General features: G+C 39.4%; 1 protein-coding gene and 1 long non-coding RNA gene across 36 annotated transcripts in view; one reads left to right on the forward strand and one right to left on the reverse strand.

Annotated features, from left to right (window-relative positions):
• Positions 1 to 22,200, forward strand: part of FOXP1 (forkhead box P1) — a 581,289-nt gene that overhangs the window by 510,044 nt on the left and 49,045 nt on the right. For all 35 annotated transcript variants that reach the window (XM_025984809.2, XM_025984867.2, XM_025984848.2 and 32 more), the window contains one exon: positions 15,278 to 15,382. In XM_025984809.2, coding sequence (XP_025840594.1) covers positions 15,278 to 15,382 — 105 coding nt within the window. The remainder of the gene's footprint in view (positions 1 to 15,277; positions 15,383 to 22,200) is intronic.
• LOC140593913 (uncharacterized) overlaps positions 7,156 to 22,200 on the reverse strand; it is a 39,505-nt gene continuing 24,460 nt past the window's right edge. Inside the window, exons 3-4 of the long non-coding RNA XR_011994339.1 lie at positions 12,043 to 12,199; positions 7,156 to 7,671 (exon numbers count right to left, since the gene is read on the reverse strand). This is a non-coding gene — a long non-coding RNA (uncharacterized lncRNA). The remainder of the gene's footprint in view (positions 7,672 to 12,042; positions 12,200 to 22,200) is intronic.

The following is a 22,200-nucleotide window of genomic DNA, read 5'->3' on the forward strand; positions in this document are numbered from 1 at the left end:
CACAGCCCAGGTGGTGTTAATATGGGACAATCCCCCGGGCACATGTCGCCCAGAGTTGTACAGCTTGTTCAGTGTCTTCGTCCATATGGCAATCTGTACCATTCACAGAAACGCATCGGGGCTGTGCCTGGTGGGTACTGTGGTCAATGTAGTGTGAAGAGAAGGCTCCCACTCCCAGCAGCCTCTGTGGTGTAGTTTGTCTTAGGGTAGATCTGAGTTACGATGTGCATGCTCCGCACACATGCGTGCACACACACACACACACACACACACACACACTCAACTAAGATATTCCAGAAGAGCTTTGCTGGTCTTCTTCCCTCTCTTCTTCCCCCCTACCCCCTTCATTTTCCAAAACAAATGGTTAACTCAGCAGGTATAATTGCAGTGCATGAAACCTACCTGGTTATAGAAAGTCAGTTAAAAGACACACACACACACACACACACACACACACACACTCTTTTCTGGGTGGTTGTCCATGGGTTAACTCAACTCAAAAAATACATGCCTGTACTAGAATGCTTCTATAAACTCCCTGGCTTTTGTTGTCTTTTTTTTTTTTTTAATGCGTTTTAAGTTGCAAAGAAGGTTTTCATTGTACCGCTTGCATGGTTGGGCTACTGGTTTTGGTTTTTGTGTCTTAAAGTGAAAAGGGGGGAAAGGAAAAAAAAAATCATTATCAGACTCAGAAATCTGAGAGTAAAACATTCCCTGGAGGTGTTAGAACTGAAAAGAGAGAACCAAGGAAACAGAGATTTCCCAGAGAGTAAGGTGAAAGTAGGAACACTTTAAAAGGCACTTTGGGAAATTTACCAGAAGGCAAAGCCTTCTACATTTATATACCTAAATGTTGTTCCGCTTTTGTATAACTATTTGTATTCTTGTTTGGTAAACAAACAGACCCCATAGCAACTGTAGCTGATGATATTTATACTACCTGTATGACTTCCCTAAACAAACAGTACTTTTATGACCTTCAAATTTCATTCCTTTTATAGTCTTCAAGGAAATCAGACTAACTGGCAGGTTGATTTTTCTTTTTCTTGCCTTTCTTTTATTCTTCTTCCTTCCCTCTTTCCAATTCTCTCTCTTCCTTTTTTAATATGTTGAAGTCTATCTTTGAAGGATCTCTTCTCTGGATATTTTACGTCTTGGCTGTGAATCTTGAGTTCAAAGGTACGCTATGACAGAAGGAAAGAAAAACCTAAAGTGTTTGTGTAAAGGATATGGTATTTGCTTCCAAGAGTGGCCGTTGAGTCATCTGGTGGAATTTTAGGTTATACATCCAAAAGGCCAAAACGCTACCGAAAGTATTACTATAGACCTTAGAATTGGACAGGTGTCTATGGCTATGTCTCTACCATTTATAGCTGAACTATTGATGGAAGCATTCTTGTACACATGAGCCCCTCTATTCAACTTCCATTTTTCCATATGAGTCATATTTACGACAAGAACAAGAACTCTCATGTTAAAGATCAGTGTAAGAAATAAATGGCAGTTTACTTTAATTAGAAAAAAAAATAACACCAAGAGCTGGAATAATCCAGTGGTGTTTGAATAAATTAGAAGATTGTACAGGCAAAAATAAAAAGCAACTTAAAAAAAAAAAAAAGCAACTTAAGAAGGATAAGTGGGAAGTTGTCCAGAGTTCAACAGAAATGTGTTCCTGAGCGGGACAAAAGTCACTGGACAGTACTAACGTGCACACGTTCATAGAGCAGATCTTACCAAACCCTAACCACATGCCAAGTGTCCTAGGCTCCGGGGCATGCAGCTGTGAGCTTGACGAAGTCTGTCCTCATGGAGCTGACATTACAGTAGACGTAGAACAAACAAATAATTACATAATAAAAGAAATAAGTTCTGAACAAAATAACGCAGGGAAGGGAGAAGATTGAGTCTGGCAAAGCCGCTGTGAGGATATGACCTTTGAACAGATGGAAAGAAATTACAGAACAGCCAACCAGGCTTAGATACAGCAGAAGCAGAGGCCTTGAGTCCAGGGCAGAAAGGACATGTTTTGCTGGACCATGGCCCATACCTCAGTTAGTGCGGGGGCGGCTGTGTTTAGTGGTTATAGGTGTGGACTCTGAAGCCGGACTGCCTGCATTCCAAAACCAGCTGCCCACTGAAGTGACTTAGCGTTGGTGTGCCCAGTGGTCCGTCTGTGAAATGGGCATGATACCAGGCGCTGGCACGTAGTAGGTGCTCAGTAAATTTTAGCCGGCATTGTTAATTATTATTAAAGTCTTTGATTCATTCAAACTGCATTTATTATACACTAACTATATAGGTTCTGGAGCTTAAAAGAGTACCACAACCCAGTTCTGCCCCTTAAAGAGTTTGCCGTCTAATCAGAGAGACATACAACGCAAAGAGACACGTGCAACGTGGTATAATTAATGCAGTGATATGAAAATATACAAAATGTGACACAGTGTCTGATTTAAAATGAGCACCAGTGGAATATCACCATGGATGTATTTCCCGCCCCCCCCCCACATGTGCAGCAGGTGAAATTTTTAAATACAGTGAACTCCATGAAAGAAGCTTCCCTGTCTCTTGTTTATCGCTACCTCCCCATCATCCGGTGTAGCCAGCCTGTATGATAGTTGTGAAATATCATTGCAGAGACTAGATGATATGTGCAGAAGAAGGGTGAACTAATGGAATAGTAAAGATTAAGAACCCATCAGGATGGGCAGCCCAGGTGGCTCAGCAGTTTAGCACCTGCCTTCAGCCCAGGGTGTGATCCTGGTGACCCAGGATTGAGTCTCATGTCGGGATCCCTGCATGGAGCCTGCTTCTCCCTCTGCCTGTCTGTCTGTCTGTCTGTCTCTCTCTCTCTCTCTCTGTCTCTCATGAATAAATAAATAAAATCTTTAAAAAAAAAAAAAAACCCAGTAGGAGTAGTTCTGTATTTCCTACCCTTTGGCCACAGATGCTGTAGGAGCACCGGGTTAGTCTTACGGATACTTACAGATGCTCCAAACACAGCAGAAAATCTGGGTTTCACGTTAAGAGCGTTCCTCAATTGTGAGCTCCCATCAGAATCATCTAGAGGACTGGCTGACCCAGTCCCAGTGCTCCCGAATAGGGAGGGCCTAAGAAATTGCAACTCTGCCAAGTTCCCAGGGGCCGTACTTTGAGAACCACTGTTCTCACCCATCCTTACGCGGTAGCATTCTTCCCCTGCTACCATCCAAAATGACAGAGAAGTGATGTGGAGAAGGAGAAAAATTCTTAAAACTGTGACCCAATATAAACTATGTTATGGAACAAAAAAAACCTTTTTTTTGGAATTCTTAATATCGGCCTTTAAATCATTTGTAAGCACTCTTGTTTGTTTTTCTTTTTTTTTTTTTATGCCTGAAGATACTGTTCATGCTTCAGCCATCCATCCGCCTACTCTCCTCCTCTTCCCTTAGCCTTGAGCTCCTACTGATACTGATACTTCCTTAGCCTTGAGCCCCTACTGATAAGGCCCAGACCAAATATTGCAGCATTTTAGGTTCCAGCCATCTGTTCAGTTCTTTCTCTCCCAGTGGAGAATTGGGGACAACTCTTCAGCGAGGAGAACTGCCAGTGACCTCCGATCGTATTTGGTTATTCACTCTATCGTTATTACAGATTTTAAATATGCATCCCTACTAAATGTGCTTTTGATCAATTATACTCATGTCTACTATATTACCTATGTTATAAAAATTAGAGGCTAAAGGTGAGAAATATATACACATGTATATTCTTACAAAAGGCCTGTTCTCTTAACACGTGCGTACAGAAACTATCATACTATCTTGCCACTCACCCATGGTTATGAATCCCAGCTTAGAGGCTCCGATCTAGGAACCCACCACACTGGTTATCACAAGTTCAGTGTTTATTTAAAACCTATGCAACTAAAAGTAGAGAAGATTTTAATCCAGTGAACATTAGTGAAGCGTCTTGTCCTACAGAGAGATAACAATAATTCCATAAGGTCAGGTAGTGCTAAGGAAACCAATGCAAGTGCCTAATGGTTTTCAACCAATTTGTATCTTTATGTCACTCATCCCCTCTTCTACTGCTTGCGTGTCTGGCCCTCATACTTCACTCACACTATTCTTCTGGTTCTGGAGTATAACTGTGCTGGCTTCCGTAGAGTATTCTGGAGGAAGGGCTAAGAAGAATTAGTATTGAACTTTTATTTATGTTCTTTGGTTTTCTTGGGTTCCATTGGTGCCTCTAACATATGGACACGTTCCACATAGACCTTGTGAGTCACCAGTGCAAACACACTTGCATTGACATAATAAGAATGCCTGCCTAATGGTGTTAATAATTTTTGGATTAGTGGTCCCTATGTCTGTATTGACACAGTTGCTCACAGCCACTCTTTGGAAAGCATTCTGTTTTCTTAACAAGATCCCAGTGTTAATGCTGCCAGTGGTAAACTCTCATAAACTCAGGATAGTCCTTAGTGGCATAAGAAACAAAAGCTAGACTTCTGCCTTTTCTTGTTGGGTTTTTTTTTTCCTTATTTATTCCTTCACTCATCACCAAGCAAACACAAGAATTCTGCTTTTGTCACCACCAGCTCACTGTGCTCACTTGATCTCACATACTCAAGCTCTCATTGTCTGCTCCATTGTCCTCCCGGGGGACATTCTCCTGGCATCTGGGAACCAAGATGGTACATTTTGCCCAGTGTAGCTGAAAAGGGAGATGAGGCAGATGGGTGGTGTGGACGGTGAAGAATGGATCTGCCGATCTCATGCTATCCCACCTAGGTTCTCACCACTGTAGAGCGGCCAGTTACTAGTCACATCTACAGCCTGTACATGAGATGCTCCTAGATCCCATGTGATAGATTTAAGTCCTAGAAGCATTGAATACAGTGCACTTTGTGTGTCTTTGTCTTGTAAGTCCAGGATGACCCTTAGGTTCTTCCTTCCCCTTTGAAAATTCAGATTAAATTGTGTCTGCGGTGACTTCCCGCTGCTTCATTGTCACCTCAAGAAGTTAATCCACCTAGATACCAAATCTCCTTGTAGAATACACCATGAACTTTTGGTTTCCCAAAGTTCAATCCACTGAGTTGGTGTCCCATCATCATGAGGTTTGCTGTACCTACTTATATGGTAATTTATATCATCCTCTTTAAATCAAGTCATTTTTTAATTTAAGTCAAATGGACCTCATCCTAAGATATGATATCTATGAAATCAGAGCTTGGAGATACTACATATGTTTTTACCTAATAGAAGTTAAAATAAATCTGCCAGGTTTTTTTTGAAGATTTTATTTATTTATTCATGAGAGACACACAGAAAGAGGCAGAGACGTAGGCAGGGGGAGAAGCAGGCTCCTCGCGGAGCAGGAAGCCCAATGTGGGACTCGATCCCAGGACCCTGGGATCACGCCCTGAGCTGAAGGCAGAAGCTCAACCCCTGAGCCATCCAGCCTCCCCAAATCTGCCAGTTTTTAAAAAATATGCATTCTTGTTCCAACTGACATCGTAGGGGCCACCATTGAGTGCGTGCATGACATATATTGGGATATTTTGCCAAGATTCCCTCTTTTCACTGAAGTGAAGGACCTGGATGGAATATGGCACTATGCCAAGTAGATGGAAACCCTGTTCCCATGGTATGTTTACCCTGGTTTCCTGGAAAAGCCCAAAACTACCACTTAATCTTCCTAAAAATTTAATTCAAGATCCTCCTCACTCATACATACATCTTGTACTTCCAGGTTCAGGGGTACGAGCCAGACTTGGAAGACGCCTCAGGCAGATGTAGAGTTTGGGCACAGTGAAGTTTTGACTGGTCCTGTTCACCCATTCATCAGCCTGTGTGCCAGGGTATTCCTGATTAGTGTAATACCTGGCAGGCATCAGTCTCTGATGAAATCCCTCACCAAATTTGTGCTCATGTGAAATCGGTGTTTGTTAAACAGAAAGAGGAAATGATCGTTTCCCTGTGCTTTTGCTTCTTTCAGTCTTACCTGTCCTGTTACATTAAATCTTAAAAAGCCTTGCATAGGGGCGCCTGGGTGGCCCATCCAGTTAAGCCTCTGCCTTCAGCTCAGGTCATGATCCTGGGGTCCTGGGGTGGAGCCCCGCTTCAGGTTCACTGCTCATCAGGAAGCCTGCTTCTCTCTCTCCCTCTGCTCCTCCCCCCCCTCTGCTTGTGCTCTCTCACTTTCTCTCCCTCTCTATCTCAAATAAATAAAATCTTTAAAAAGAAAGAAAGAAAGAAAGAAAGAAAGAAAGAAAGAAAGAAAGAAAGAAAGAAAGAAAGAAAGAAAGAAAGAAAGAAAAAGAAAGAAAGAAAAGAAAGAAAAGAAAGAAAGAAAAAGAAAGAAAGAAAGAAAGAAAAGAAAAGAAAAGAAAGAAAAGAAAAGAAAAGAAAAGAAAAGAAAAGAAAAGAAAAGAAAGAAAATCCTTGCATATAATTCTTAGGTAATAGGGCCAACCAGCTTTTTTTCTTTTTTTTTTTTTTTTCTTTTTTTTTTTTTTTGAGTTTGCAGAGGCAGGACAGAGAACTCTAAGGGGACTTAGGACTCGAATTGTGGTCTGTGGCCCAACACCATCAGCGTACACACAAACTTTGCAGACACACACAGTCCTGTGTCCCAACCCAGAACAACTGGAGTAGAACCTGCCTATAAAAAAGATCTCCCAGCGATTTATATCCAGTGAAATTTGAGAAGCATTATCATCAGAATAGAAATGGGAAAGGAAGATTGTCGTTGTTTCTGTACCCTTACATACAAATACCGTCTTTTAAGCCCAGTCAGCAGTGCCTTTGAATCATTCTCCTGCCACATCCCATTTTTGCCATATTTGCGTATACCTGTTAACTGCTTATGACTTAATTTTTTTGTTAAAACTGAGTGACTTAAATAGATTTTGTAAAAAAGCATAACACTGAGAAGTCACGAATCTGATGTGTTGGTCACATTTTTTTTTTCTAGTACACATGAACATGAATTCATAAGTACGAAAGTGAGGCTATTTGAAGATCACTCAAACTCACCCCACACACTACTTTTCATGGGCCATACCCTGAGGGCCATTACAGAAGGGGAGCCCTGAATTTCTTACAAGATAATCTGTAACCCAACAGGGAGCGGGTGGGAACAAAACAAAAACAAAACCCAGTGGAAGGAGTTAAAAGCTTTTACTTCAGATATAAAGTTAGTTAAGGTAGCCCTCACATCTTGAGGCACAATATTGAGAGCAGATAATAACAATAATCTCTATCATTGTTTAAAAGCACAAATCTGGCACTTAATAGACTAATTCACAGTCACTCCAATTGCAAGTTTTACTCATGAATATCATATCACAAGGGAATGTGAAATCCTCTAATTAAACATGATTTGAAAAGCAGCAGAAAATTGAGATGATGAGCGTTCTGGGGAAGGAGAGTCAAGGATTCACGGCATGAGAGAGTGAAAGAGAAGTGTGTGTGTGTGTGTGTGTGTGTGTGTGCACGCGCGCTTGTGTGCACGCATGTCCGCATGCGCCAGTTGGTAGAGACTTCATCTTCGTTCACCCTAGGCTGGACTCTGTCATGGGCTTTCCTCAGATACCCTTCTCCTGGTGGTAAGATGATAGAACTGATGGCCAGAGTACTTTTGGAAAATTGATGCATAAACACGTAGGAGGGCATATTTCTGTAAGGAGCAAAAAGCAAAATGAAGGTAGTATGCTAGAAATGTGACATCTGAGCTGTCTCCCAGCTTTCAATGGCAAACAAGAAGCCTGCCTGCTTCTTGAAGTATTTTCAGTGAAAGTTAAAGGAGAAAGGTCATTTTTACAAAGCTACCAGGAGGAAGGATGCCGTACTCACATCCTCATTTCCCCTGTTCCCACATATCATTTGTGCATTGGTAGGCAGGTGTAAGACCTTTTCCTCCTGATACTGCAATGTAACCCATGAGGAAACTTGACCTGTCATTTTATTTTCTGCAAGAGACTTTGACTTCCAGCTGGTTTGGAGGAGATACACAATAGTAGGAAAGACGTCAGAAGAATAAACTCTAAAATGGAAACTCGTGGTAGAGATATAAGTCATCATCTCTTTTGCTATTGTGCATCTGTATCGCTCCCTATTATAAGGTCCACTGTGATGGGAGTGCCAAAGCCAACTCATCTTCTTTGGTGTCCATGAGATTGAGGTATTATATATATCGTAACTATATCAGTTTGTGAACATCTATATAAAAAATCTGTAGTCACCTGTCTTCTGATATCACTTCATTGCTAGAAATTGAATTCATACACCCATCTTTCAACCTGAGAACTCCCCGATCTGGTATAGTGTAAGTGTAAAGTGGTAAAGTATCATTCCAAGTAGGGTGTGCTAGTAAAGTAGAAAGCAGGGGAATAGGGTATAAACTACAAAGTCATGCTAGAGAAGGAGAGAAAGGGGGACCATTTCTGTGTAAGTTCTCACTAAAGAATTAAACAAATAAGCTTTAAAACAGTAGCTTTCATTGACACTCACGTGGTTATGATCACAGTTTAGCATAAGGCATTTTTGTATCAGGTAGCCGTGAAACTGTCAAGAGACCGCGTTTCTGGAAACCAGAGGTATCTGGAATAGTTGCAGGTTTTAGCAGGGAGGGAGCAGTCTCTTGCCATCCAGCAAAAATCATGAACTGTGACAGATCTGAGAGGGGAAGATTCTGTGACCAGTAGTGTTATGAGGTGGGCATGAGACCAAAGAATTGGAAAAAAGATAAGGAGAGACTTGAGCCATAGGGAGACACCAAGGTAGTTTGGTGGAGAACTGGTCTTCACTGTTTGGATCCTGGGTACCTGTCTTAGGGTTAGCATTCCGTTACTGTTGGCTGGCTGAATGAAAGGCTGAATGGTGGGAAAAAGAAAGATGACCAGTGTGGAGGAGGGAGACAGAACTGCTTCTTAAGCAGTCAAAGGTGGTGGGAAGGGGATTAGTTGTACTTTTGGGTGTATTTATAGGGGGTGGGGAATGCTTTAGAAGGACAAAGCTTTCTGCTCCATGCAGCAGGAAGGATTCCCTTAGTCCTTACTGGAAGGCATAGACCTCCTTCATTCCTTCAACCAGTAATCACTGAGCACCTCCTCCTCATTCATATTGTCAGTAACAAGATGTGTCATTTTTTCCCACTCCTTATCCATGTGCAAGATGTAGTAAAAGTGAATTTATGTTTGGTTGGTTTTTGACAATGGTGCCAGTTCATTTAGGATAGAATAGAATAATCTTCTCATCAAATGGTACTGGGACAACATGCAGAAAAATTAAGTTGGACCTCTTCCTCACACCATATACAGAAAATAACTCAAAATGAATGTGAGGGATAGCACTCTCAGAAGAAAACACAGGAATAAATCTTCATTATGTTTGATTAGCCAGTGGGTTATTAGATGTGACATTGGAATCACAAGGAACCACAGAAAAAATAGGTACATTGGACTTTGTCAAAATTAGAGACTTGTGCTTCAAAGCACACCATCAAGAAACTGAAAAGACAATCCACAAATGGAAGTAAATATTTCTAAATCATATATCTGATAAGAAATGAATGTGCAGAACGTATTTTTAAAAAACTCTTGCTGTTCAACAATAAAAAAACTAAATTTTAAAAAAATGCACAAAGAATTTAAATAGATGTTTCTCTAAAGATCTATACGTGGTCAGTAAGCTCAAGAAAAGATGCTCAACATCATTAAACAATAAATAAATACAAATCAGAAACACAAAAAGGTACCACTTTACATCCACCAACGTGGCGAAAATAAAGACATATAGCAGGTGTTGGCAAGTGTATGGAGAAATTGGAACCCTCAAACAATTCTGGTCAGAATATAAAGTAGTGAAGCTGCTTTCAAAACTGGTCTGGCATTTCTTCAAAATGTTAACCATAGAGTTACCATGTGACCTGCCAGTTCTCCTCTTAGATATGTGCCTCAAAGAAATGAGAACATAAATTCTCATGTATATGGACATGTATATGGACATGCATTCTTATACCATCACTATTCACAATGGCCAGAACATGGAAACAGCCCAAATGTCCATCGGTGGATAAATGAATTAAAAAAAAAAAAAAACTGCCTCTATACATCTAGTGGAATACTCTTAAGCTGTAAAAAGAAAAGAAAGTGCTGATACATGCTACATGGGGATAAGCTCCCAAAACATGCTAAGTGCAAGAAGGCAGACACAAAAAAAGCACATCTTGTATGATACTAGTTACATGAAATGTCCAGAATAAGCAGATTATCTAGAAACCGAAAGAAGACAGTGGTTGGAAGGAACTGAAGGTTGGGAAGAGATGAGAAGTGATTGTTAATGGGTAGAGGATTCATTTTTGGTGTGATAGAAATATTCTAAAATTATATGTGATGTGATTACACAGCTTTGAACATAATCAAAACCATTGACTTATACACGTGAAAAGAGTGAATCGTGTGGTGTATGAATCTCTCAATGGCATTTAAAAAGAAAAGCATATTCCACCTTTTTGAGTGATTGGAGAATGACCAACAGTCTTTCATAACTCAAATTATGAAATGATATGCCGGTGAAATAATAGACAATTTATAATTTGAGGTTAATTCAGGGGGAGCAGTGGGGAGAGAAGCTATAAGTCTGATGGACACAGATGAAGGCTTTTGTTACAGATGAATCAGTAATTTTGTGAGGAAGCAAGCAGCACTCTTAGAAAGAGAAAACACACAAATTGGGGTCGACTCAGAAGACAACCATGAGAATTTGGGTCAGAGTGCAGGAAGAGCTGAGTGTGCCTTCAGGAGAAAGGAAAACTGCCTTTAACTTGGCAGGAAATGTCTTGGGACAGCAGGGTGTCTGTTGACGTCCTCTCCTTCAAGGATTGTCCTCCTCTTCCAGGGAAAATTAACTTTATGGGACTGAAAAGGATATAAAAGAGGAGAGACTGAAATGAGAGAGTGTTCTTAGTTGCAGCAGGTGGATTGAATGATTCCAGTTTCAAGTTGTCATTAAGAAGTGAACTTAGAAGGAAATCGTGAAGAGTTAACCACTGAGAACCTGCAGCCATTATACCATCTCAGAGGCTAAAATCTGTATTGAAGTCACTATGGCTCTGGCTGATATACTTTGACATAAGAAGAGTAAATTTCCCTTCTTTTGCCACTTGGCATATCCCAAAAGGCAGTCAGAAAATAAATGTCTATTCTGCTCTTCTGATGACCCAGAAACGCTCCCATTCAGAAGTATAGCTGATGTGCCGTAGAGAGTGGCTGAAAGGTCAGAAGCGTGACTCAGCCACACACACCGTGGGCTCTGCTCTACCACTGTCAGGGCAACTGGCAGTCTCAGTATTGAGTCCTGAGTTGCACTTGATTTTTTCATGTGTGCCTATACAGCAGTATATATATTAATTAATAATTGCACAGCAAAACATTTCTACACTGTACAATATAACACCTTCCAAAGTGATACGGTAAAAATTCCATTTCTTCATCACCCCTGACAATTATTATGGTCCCTTTTATGTTTGTCCAGAGAGAGTCTATCAGTACGCCACCACCAACCTATTCCTTTTCCTTCCATAGCCAAGCACTTTATTTCAGACGACTGTGTAATTTATCCAGTTATAGTCCCTGGCTTCGTAGGTCAGGGTGGCCCGAACCAGTGATCCTGTGAGCCAAGATGCATCAACGCCTTATTTTTTTTTTATTTTATTTATTCATGAGAGACACAGAGAGAGAGAGAGAGAGGCAGAGACATAGGCAGAAGGAGAAGCAGGCTCCATGCAGGGAGCCCGACATGGGACTCGATCCCAGGACTCCAGGATCATGTCCTGGGCCGAAAGCAGGCGCCAAACCACTGAGCCACTCAGGGATCCCCGCATCGACGACTTATTAAAAATATTTGGATCCCCCTGAAGCCCTGTTATACCTAAGTTTACCAAGAGATTTGGGTAGCAATACAGGCTGAATGGGCTTCATCTTTTAGGAAATCAGGAGTGTGGATAAAAGAGGTAGAGATTTCAAAGCTTCCCACTTGGAACCTGCACCTGCTCATGGTCGTCATTAACCAGCTCTACTTCGAATACACATCAGGAGGAATGCCAGCCTGGCTGTAAATGCAGCATGCTCTCTTAGATGGGAATGTGGAAGAGCCATCGCTGTGCACCGGAAGCGCCATTTCCTTTGTGGCCTGAATAATTGGACCTGTAAGATGCAAAAAATAAATAAAAGTATTTGATTATATATTAAACATGAAAAACGAGTAACAATCGCGTTTATGGTTTCCATTTCTGTAAACGAGTAACACATTAGAAGAAAAAAATGTAGTGCAGTAATGTACTGGATGTTAACAGTGTTTTCTAGGGTGGGGTTATTGGTTATGAGATGAGGGTGGAGTGGCGTGGGGAATGGGCTTTTCTTCAGTTGCCAGCTCAGAGTTAGTGTTATGTGAATTTATTAAAATAAGAGCATGTCTTGATTTTGGAGTAAATAAGGTTTTAACATAGAGTTAAGTTTTCAAGAGGTCTGAGTACCTAACTGCGTATGTGTGTGAGGACCTGGTTGTTTTAGATGTTGGGTGTCCGTGGTTGTCATCTTCTGGCCTTACTAAGCTGTGCTCTGTCCTTACTTTGCAATAAGGATACCAAGTTGAACACAAAATGAATTCTTAGAGCAGCGTGGGTTTTATTCAGGCCACGGGGCCTTCACAAATCAGTTAACCAAAAGCAGAGAGATTGGGTAGGGGAGGGGATGGAGTCCATGTTAAATCATATTATGTTTTATTTCTCATCCTAAATCTCTCTAGTGAACACACAGCATTTTCTGTCACACTGTTTGGAACACTTTCTAGCTAACAACAACAAAGCACCATCGAATAACCATTTGCAGTTTGTAACTAGTGGTACTAAGTTCCTATTCTAACTAGTTGAGGCATTTGGCTTCCAACCTAAGGAATCACACAAAGTGTGTATAATGGCTGCAAACATACTCGGCATGTAGCATCTGTCCAGAGCAACTCGATAGAATATTCATAGTGAATTTTAAAACTTCATACTCATTAATTGACTCATCCCGTTTCTCTGAATATGTCTTGTAAAAACCAGTTATATGCTAGAATGCTTTACCTGGTAAATTTCATTTTTAACATTAAAAGTTTATTTTTAACATTATTCATAAACATATGAAACATGAAAGGAATCTCAAGGTTCAGTGTGGACGGTTAGACAAATTTTGGTATGTAACTGAAGCTAAGATGGTTTATGATAGGCTGTTAGCTTCAGTAAATAAAATTTTGAAGACTGTTGATAGCATGAGAAATTATTTAATAACAAAACTATGTTAAATATAAAAGGATGACATAAATCTTCACGCTTTAATTTGTCACAAGTGTGTATTATATATTTTTATATATATGTAAAAGTAAAGAAACATTTTTTTTTCTCTCTAGGCTATTGGTAGGAACAGTTTTCTTTTTAAATGATTTCCTTCCCTCAGAAGAGCTGAGAAATCTAGTCCTTAGAGAAGGACTCCTTAATTTCAAATGTTGTCAGGAATTTTTTAAAATTCTGTTTTTGTACCATATCGTTTTTTTCCCAGTGTTAATGAGATATAATTGTCATACAGCATTGTAGAAGTTGTACAGCATAATGACTTGATTTACTTGTGTCATGACATGATTACCAAAATAGTTTCCCTAGCATCCATCACCTTATGTAATTGGTTTTAGTCTTTAAAAAATCTGAAAATGAACTTAGATTGGCAGTAATTCTTTCCTTTGGTCTGGTGGACTTTTGCCCTCTTCAACTGCGTAGAGAATATCCTTTTGTCATTGGGCTTTTATAAGTCTCACTACAGAGCTACCTTCGTTCACTCATGTCATTCTTTTCTCTCATGAGGGACACCTTTATGAGTTGGATTTCTAGTTAGATTTCTGTAATTTTTTTTTCTGGTTCCCAGATGTATTTTCTGTTTTAAGGCAGAGAAGCTTGTCATTATTTTCAAGTTATATTAAATTTCCAGCATAATTACTTAAAGGCCATAGAGAGACCTATTGATCCTTGATAAGGTGTAGTTCTGCACACATGTGTGTTTACTCCTACTGCTCCTTAGTTTAAGTGTTCATAATATGCCCACTGTGGACTCATTATGTTATAAGTCAGGGACAAGTGGCATTTGTGTATGTCTGCTCTGTGAATGTGAATCGATAGATGATATATGAATACACATCCTGGTGGTGATATAAAATATAAGCCGTACGTGCCTGGGTGTGCGTGCGTGTGTACGTGTGTGTGTGTGTAGTGATGATTGAAGTTCAAAGTCATGGAGAAGCAGTGGAGTAAGTTGCAAAATAGCCTTTTCCTTGAAGGGAATGTGCCTGAGTACAAAACAGAACTCCCTGTGTTAGTTTTACATTTCTATTTGATGGAATCTAAGGTTATGGAAACGACTGTAAAAATAATTTGTCTGAAAGAAGTCTGGATGCAGAAATCTAATAGAGAAAATATTTGAGAATATGGTTCATCAGCGAGTGCAACAGATACACTTCCCCAAGCACCACCTGGCGTGGATCAAAGCATCCCATGACTTGGATCCTTGTGGTCAAATCATTATGTATTGATTGGAACCCCACTGGAGGATTAACCCCTCGTGTTCATGCCAAGTTTTTTCTCACTCTTGGTGTCTGTAATTTTAGAGATATAATCCTTCTACTGTTATTAGTATCTTTTTAAAACTAATCATCTACTTGGGTATATTCGTCTTCCTAAATTATTTTATTCTAAATTATTTAATTGCTCTGTTCTTTGCTTGATAAAATTAATTTATGAAAAGATCATATAATTATGTGAAAGCAGTTTTTTGGTGGAAGGAAGGAGGAAAGTGTATAATATTCTGGGTAGAAAACAGCAAGAGAATCTCAAAATCAAGTACAGATTTTATCATTTTCATTATGTAGATTAAATGATAAATTCTAGCTTTTTAAAGAATCCTTCACAGTCTCAGTAGAGAGCTTTGCCTCTAACAAAAGCCTGTCAAACACTTTTCATACATGGTGGTTACATTTCTAACATTGGACTATTCACATTTTGGAATTTAACTCTTGCTTTTAAATAACAATTCAGAATTAATTAGTAAATTCATGGGAGAAAGAAACCCTCAAGTCCTCCATGTCCACTTTCAGCCATATGGGTTCCTCTTCCCTTTTAAGTCTGGTGGGATGGTTCTTGGCAACATATTCATTCTCTTGTCCTTTGTGTGTGTGTGTGTGTGTGTTTTTTTTTTCAGTTTGTCCCATGAGGAGCATCCCCATAGCCATCCTCTCTATGGACATGGTGTATGCAAGTGGCCAGGCTGTGAAGCAGTGTGCGAAGATTTCCAATCATTTCTAAAGTAAGAATGATTTTATATTGCTTTTTTCTTTTACATAGCCATCACCTCCCACTGTTCATGCTTTTCCTCATAAAATGCCTTTTTGATGGAGGGTTTCATACCACCATTTTGAGAATGGACTCTAAATCATAAGGTCTAGCACATTGTCATAGGAATAGTTACAGAATCTGTGGAGGGTTGAGTGTAAAAGGCAAAAGAGGTATAACCAAGGGCAGTTTTGACGCTCTTCATGAGTCTGTGTTTACCCATTTTCTCAGAATGACAGTGATTAAATAAAAATTCTGCCAATATTAAATTTGCAATAATTTAGTTTTCACTTTTATTCTTGTGTCTGCATACTGAATCACTGCCCTACTAACTCTAATTCTTTAAAACTGCTGTCAGCTACTGGCCAGTTGTAGGCTGGTGATTGATTCTCTTTGGTTTTTATACCAGTGACTTTATAATCCTAAGAAATGGATGCCAAGGAAATGCTACCACCTTGCTTCTTAGTGTTCCATATTGGTGTCAGCTTTAGTTCAGATTCTTGTCCTTATGGGGAGCATGGAGTAACTTTAATTTCTACAATTAAACTATGACTAAAACTTAGGTTATCCCATTTGAATCTGTATCACTGTTAAAGTATCTCTGTAAATAAATGGCACATTAATCTTCTCATAGTTGACGTAAAATATTCTGTACTACATTTTACTATTTCTCTTTCTTACAGTAACTTGTCCTTTAATAAAATTTAGACTAAACCACCCTGTGTTATTGACACCCCCATAAATTTATTGATAGTATCATTGAATCATTGACAGACTGAACATAATAATACATTATATTTAGTGTATTTACATATCATGCAGTAATCCAACATATGCACATGTATCATTCCTATAAAGGAGTGATCTGGCTTCGTGATGTCTTACACTTGGGTGTTGGTGGGGGGGGGGGTCTTTCCTTTTGTCTTTTCTCTCTCATTTAAGCCTCTAGATAAAGAAGCAGGCTGATATATGTGCAGGTCTGGTTTTTGTGTGGTCTTTACATTGTTAAAGCAATCTGCATATTTAGCTTTATGGATCTGGATACAAATAGTGTACAAACCCACCATTAAAGGTACATCCAGTGTAACCTGAAAGGAGACTTGGTGAATATGATTTTGTAATTAATGAAGCCTGTGAATCTGTTTCAGAACTTCCCACCTTTCATATTTTAATTGAAGAACATAAGGTGGTCATTAGAAACTTAAGGACTTAAAATTTTTTTTTAAAAGACATGCCTGAAATTTGTTTCTAAATATCAGCAATCAAGAGCAGCAATGCTTTAAAGTAAGCAAAAGCCCTTTACAGTTATTATGATTCAAGTTAGTGTTATTGGGCTTTGTTCTCTTATAAAATCATTGATTATAAATCACTGTTTTGTTATTGCCTAATTGCATTTAGATAATGAGAGAAAAAGACCTCTTTCAAATTCTGATTTCTCTGACTGCACCAGTGCTAGCTTTGATGAATGTGTTGGTGCTAATTTCACTCATCTATAGAATGATAACCATCTGCAAATAAGATTTTTTTCATAAAGTGTTTAGAAATATACAATTGCTGTGAACATTCTCATTGTATCAGTTTTACAGTCATGAGGGAAATGGGCAGTTTTCCAATATGATCCACTTAAAAAATGTTGTTAATAACCAAAATGTTTTCACCTTTATCCTCTAATCAGAAGTCTGTTTATTATGTAAACTGACAATTAGGTGATAATAAAGATACAGATATATGCAATGTATATATAGTATATATGATTTTTATTATACATGATGTATTTTTATTATATATTATATATCACATGTATAATCTTTTTTTCCTTCTGAGCCTCCACCATAAGCTAGCACAATTTCAAACCATACCTTGTCCTAAAGAAAAGAATCTAAGATCATCAAAATTGAGACCTAGACTAATTCCTATTTTTAAAAAATCCCCTTTTAAGGATATTAGGAGCCTAGCTCTTTATAGGAAACCACCTCTCAATTATTTATTGTGGTTTTGCACATGACATGACATGTTCTCAGTTCATATTTGCTCAGTGGAATTGGAATGCCCACTCTGAAGCTGCAGCTGTTGCTTGTTTATTTCCTAGGACTTATTGGCTTGTTCTTAGAAGACTTTTGTTTGCAAGCTACAGAAACCTGACTTTAAATTGCTTTAACCCCTCATCCTTTCCCCCAACTAAAAAAAGGGGATAGGGAATGGTAATTGACTCTGGTAACTGGGAAGTCCATGGCTGGATCCAGATGCTTAAACAGTGTTTTGGAGTATTGCTCTTGTGTCTTTTAGGTCAGTTTCTCTGTATTGCCTCCATTCTTGGGCTCTTTCCAAGTAGAACTAAAGAAGACAATGCCATGCCCCAGGTTTATTAATCTCAGAGTGCCTCTCTTCTCCAAATAATTCCAGCAATAGTCCTAAGCAGACTGTCACCGACCCAGATTGAGTGAGGTGTTCCAGCTTTGAGCCAATCCATCAGATGCCCACCTCCAGAGCAGATAGAGATGTGTTCACCCTTTGTGAGCTACAGGGGTCTTAGGGAGGAGAGACTTGGTTCCTGAGTGTGGAAGAGGAGTATGTAAATCAGCAGAGGGAGAGTAAATCCTGGGAGGAAACAAACACACACTAGAATTCATTGTTCTCACTGCTTTCCTCAGTTATACATTGATTGGCCATATATGATGAATTCAGGATTCTGAGTTTCTTCTATAGCGTGATTTTGGCTCTTGGAAATTCAGAGTTGTCTTCAGGTTTCAGTGTCTTGCTTAATGTAGTGGAAAATAAGTTAGTCTTCTTGCAGATTCACTTCCCCCACATTTGTGTGCAGTCTAAAGAGTAATCAAACTGGCTTTACTGAAACCAACTTTGCTTTACATTGACCTGGACTGGAAGAGCTACCGTATTTCATGTGGTCAAACAGAAACTACGTGGCCTCTTTGAATCATGTCTTCGTGGAGTCATTGTTATTGGGAAGTGATGTATTTCTTCTCTAATAGTGCCAGATTTGTAGATTCTGGAAGCACTTCTTTTCTTGGGTTCACTCTTCTTTTCCCTTATTCCTCTTCTATGGTTTAAGCAGGTTGACAAGCAGCATTTGGGCTCTCCAAGGCACTCTTGCTCAACAAAATTTTGACCACTGACCTTGACTTAGTGGCTGCTTTCTAGTTTTATTCCCCACCTATCTTCTGATTCCCCTGATTTTACACTCCCCTAGTAAGAATTTATAATTAAACATCTGTGCATCAGGGACAGTTCCAAGTACTTTACATATGCAGTTGACCCTTGAACAAAAAATTTCAGCTGTGGAGATCCACTTTTATACAGATTTTTTTCTCTGATAAATGTAGGAGTTTTATAAATGTATTTTCTTACCTTAAGATATTCTTAATATTTTTTGTTATAGCTTACTTTATTGGAATATAGTACATAATACATACAATATAAAACTATGTGTTAATTGACATTATACATTGTTAGTAAGGCTTCCTATGAACTGAGTAGGCGTTAGTTTTTGGGGAGTCAAAAGTTACACGTGGATTTTTTGCTGCATGAGGGGATCGCTGTTGCTCCCATGTCTTTTCAAGGAGCAATTGTATAGTTTATTTAATCCTCACATCACCTTACAGTGATAGTATTAAGATACTAGTTTCAGCCGACAAATAAGGAAGCTGACACAGAGGGGTTAACTAATTTTCCCGAGTCACACAGCGAAGAGGTGGAGTCAAGATCCAATCCAAGCTGTGTTTGTAGTGCCAGCTCCTTTACTGTTATACAGTACCGCCTGGTTAGAAGCAGCGCTGTTTATTAACTACATGTTTTCAACTTAAGGCAGTAGGTGTAGAAAAAGCTTTGATGCAAAGGCAGATTGGGTAGTGAAGCCACTTTGCATCAGCGTGTTTTTCGAGCTAGTTGCAAAGCATCTCAGAGCATCTATATCTGCACATGTAATTTGAGGCAATAATAATATCCTCCACTTCTCAGGGTTATTGGAATTAAAAGGCATATCATATAAGTGCCTGACCCATACCAGTCACTCTTTAAAAATGTATCAGTAGTTCTCTTCTTATCTATCCACTTAAGTATATTTTTAAAGGAGGGATAATTTTAAAAACCCAAACATTTCTGACCATTCCTAAGAAAAACGTCATGATGCTGCAGAGCATGAATCTCTCAGACCATCTTTTATATACTTTTTAAACCATAAAATTCTTGTCAAAAGTCCCGCACAGTCAAATGTAATGGGGGAGAGCAGGGGATGGTAAGCTTTTTCTGTAAGGGATCAGACAGTAAATATACTGGGGTTTTCCAGGCTGGACGGTCTCTGTCACAACTACTCACCTCTGCCGTTGTGACATAAGAGCAGTCCTAGTGCTGTGTAAGGATTGGGTTGGTCCGCTTAGATGCTAACCTCTGACCCTAGGGTAACCTTTTTTGGTGTCATAACATCTGTAGCCGAGAAATCTTTTTGCATTTCATTGGCCATAGCTATCCTGTGTTATTTTAGTTTGTATTCAAAGAGCCCTTACGTTTATTCGTATCTTGGGGAAATATCCCTGCCTGCCCTACCCTGTTACTTCATTCACCAGCCACAGGTTTTATACTTGGATGGGTGTGGGTTCTTCGGGCTCAGTATGAAAGGGGAAAGTGACTTTGCTTGGTAACTGTTTCCTGATCCTCTTTTGCTCAGGCTCGTAAGATGAAACTTTTAGAGAGGCCAAGATCAGTTATTCAGGATAAAAATCCCATTTGACAATAAAATGCCACTGTTCACAGAAAGAGAGGTTAAGAGAAGGGAGGGGAGGCTCATAGGTCTAAAAATGAGGCATATTCTTTTTTCCCTCCTGAGAGCAAAATATCATAACTGTTGGTAAATCAAAACCAGAGATTTGACACTTTTCTGTGATCATTCTGCAGTGTTTGTTCCCAAGGTGAGGTATACCACAGGGCCCTTGATTTCAAAGATAAATACTGTACAAATAACCATCCTGTTGTCTTTCCCCCACAGCCAACAGAGGGAAGCTTTATCAGAATCAGCAGATACCCAGTCTATTGTATGCATTTATTTCCCTGTTTCTTCTCAAAACAAGTTACAGTTTTCGTGTTGATTTTTTTTTTAACCCATCAGCCATGAGTTATCATGTGACTGCTGTATTTGTGAGCGCTAACGGATACCAGCAGGTGCTCATGCTAACTCTAATGAAATCCTCCAGCCCTGCCTTGCTTGGAGTCCTCCGATAACAGCAAAACAAAAACAAACCCAATCCTCTCCAGATAGGTGAAGCTCCCTGTGTTCTTCCATTCTCTCCCCACTTGGATCAGTTGTTTCTTTTCAAACCCGGTTGAAGACACAACCTTTCCCAGGGAAAACACAGATTTATAATTCTTCCCCTTTTCTTTTCAAAAGGGGCTCATACAATCCTCTGACAAGGCGGAGAACAGATTTGAAGGTTAAATCATGACCACATTTTCCTGTTTCTAACGTAGAATGTAAAATCAGACACAGACCCATAGTTTCACGAATACCAGGTAGTCTTACGTGCTTGGGAAAAAATATTTCCATTTCCCCTAGTTTTTCTCCTAGATAGTCATTTGTATCATATCTCAGGAGAGTGTAATTTGCGCCCTTAATTTTTGTATCCCTTTGAAAGGAATTCTTGTTTTGCTTTTGTTTTTATTTTTTGATTATTTCTCTTGGAGAAGAGCACCGGGCACAACAATTCCTTTGCGTGTTGGACAGGGACGTATATTACTTATTAAAACAAAATAAATGTTCTGTGTGCCCTAATAGAGTGGTAGAAAAAAGGTGAAAGGGGCAGAACTTTGACCCTTTCAAAGAGGTCGATGACTGCAGACAGTAGAGGACATTTCATCGGTCATTTGCTTTAAAAGAAAAAAAAAATTTTTTCTGTGAATTTTACTTCTCAAAACTGTGAAGAGTTTTATGTGAAAGAAACTACTAAGTGCGCTCTGTAATGTTTTCACAAGTGTTTTTATCATGGTAACATCTTGTTTACTTTAGTTCCCTGCCTAAAACTACTTGGAACATGTTAAGAAAACATCTCAAGAAAGCCTCCACAAAGAGGCTTTTGTTGAACAGCCACCGTGAGGCTGCAAGGATCACAAAGGTGTTAACTTTCCGCCCCTTAAGCACTTCCACATGAAGTTCCAGCAACGATGTTTGTGGTTTTGGAAAAACAAAGTGTATGTTAAAGAAACCAGGTATATGCTAATACATGTCGAAGGAGGCCGGATATCATAAATTGTTTCAAACCATTTGTGGCTCTCGGTTTGCACGCCTGAATGTTCTACAGTGAAATTGCCTCCAGTTAGTGCTGGAGGCTTGAGCACATGTGGAGGGATAGCTGGCAAGAATGTGGCTGTATGCAAATCAAAGTCCAGCCTCACTGTGTAAATCTCAAGAACATGGGGACGACGACACCGGTCCCCCTGCAGACCCCCAGGTGACAGGTCTTGGCGTATCACAAGATGAGCTTGGTGTTTTGTATGAATTTGACTTTTGCTCTGATCATGCATTTTTGACTTGTTTTAGAAATATAAAAAAACTGGGTGGTACCAGAACACTTTTTTTTTTTTTTTTTTTTTTGGTTCCCCTCAAAGAGTTTGCCCTTTCACCTTTCTGACATTGTTCAGGAGTTCAAGACCTTTCCTAGTACTTAGAGAGGTCAGAGTGGCCTAAATACCACAGTGCCCTCTAGTGATCTATAGAATATTAGATAGAAAAGTTTAGACAAATTTGCCAAAGATAACAGGCCCACTGCCACCACTTTGCTCAAAAAA

This window comes from Vulpes vulpes, chromosome 9, assembly GCF_048418805.1.
Source record: "Vulpes vulpes isolate BD-2025 chromosome 9, VulVul3, whole genome shotgun sequence".
NCBI classification, from domain to species: Eukaryota; Metazoa; Chordata; class Mammalia; order Carnivora; family Canidae; genus Vulpes; species Vulpes vulpes.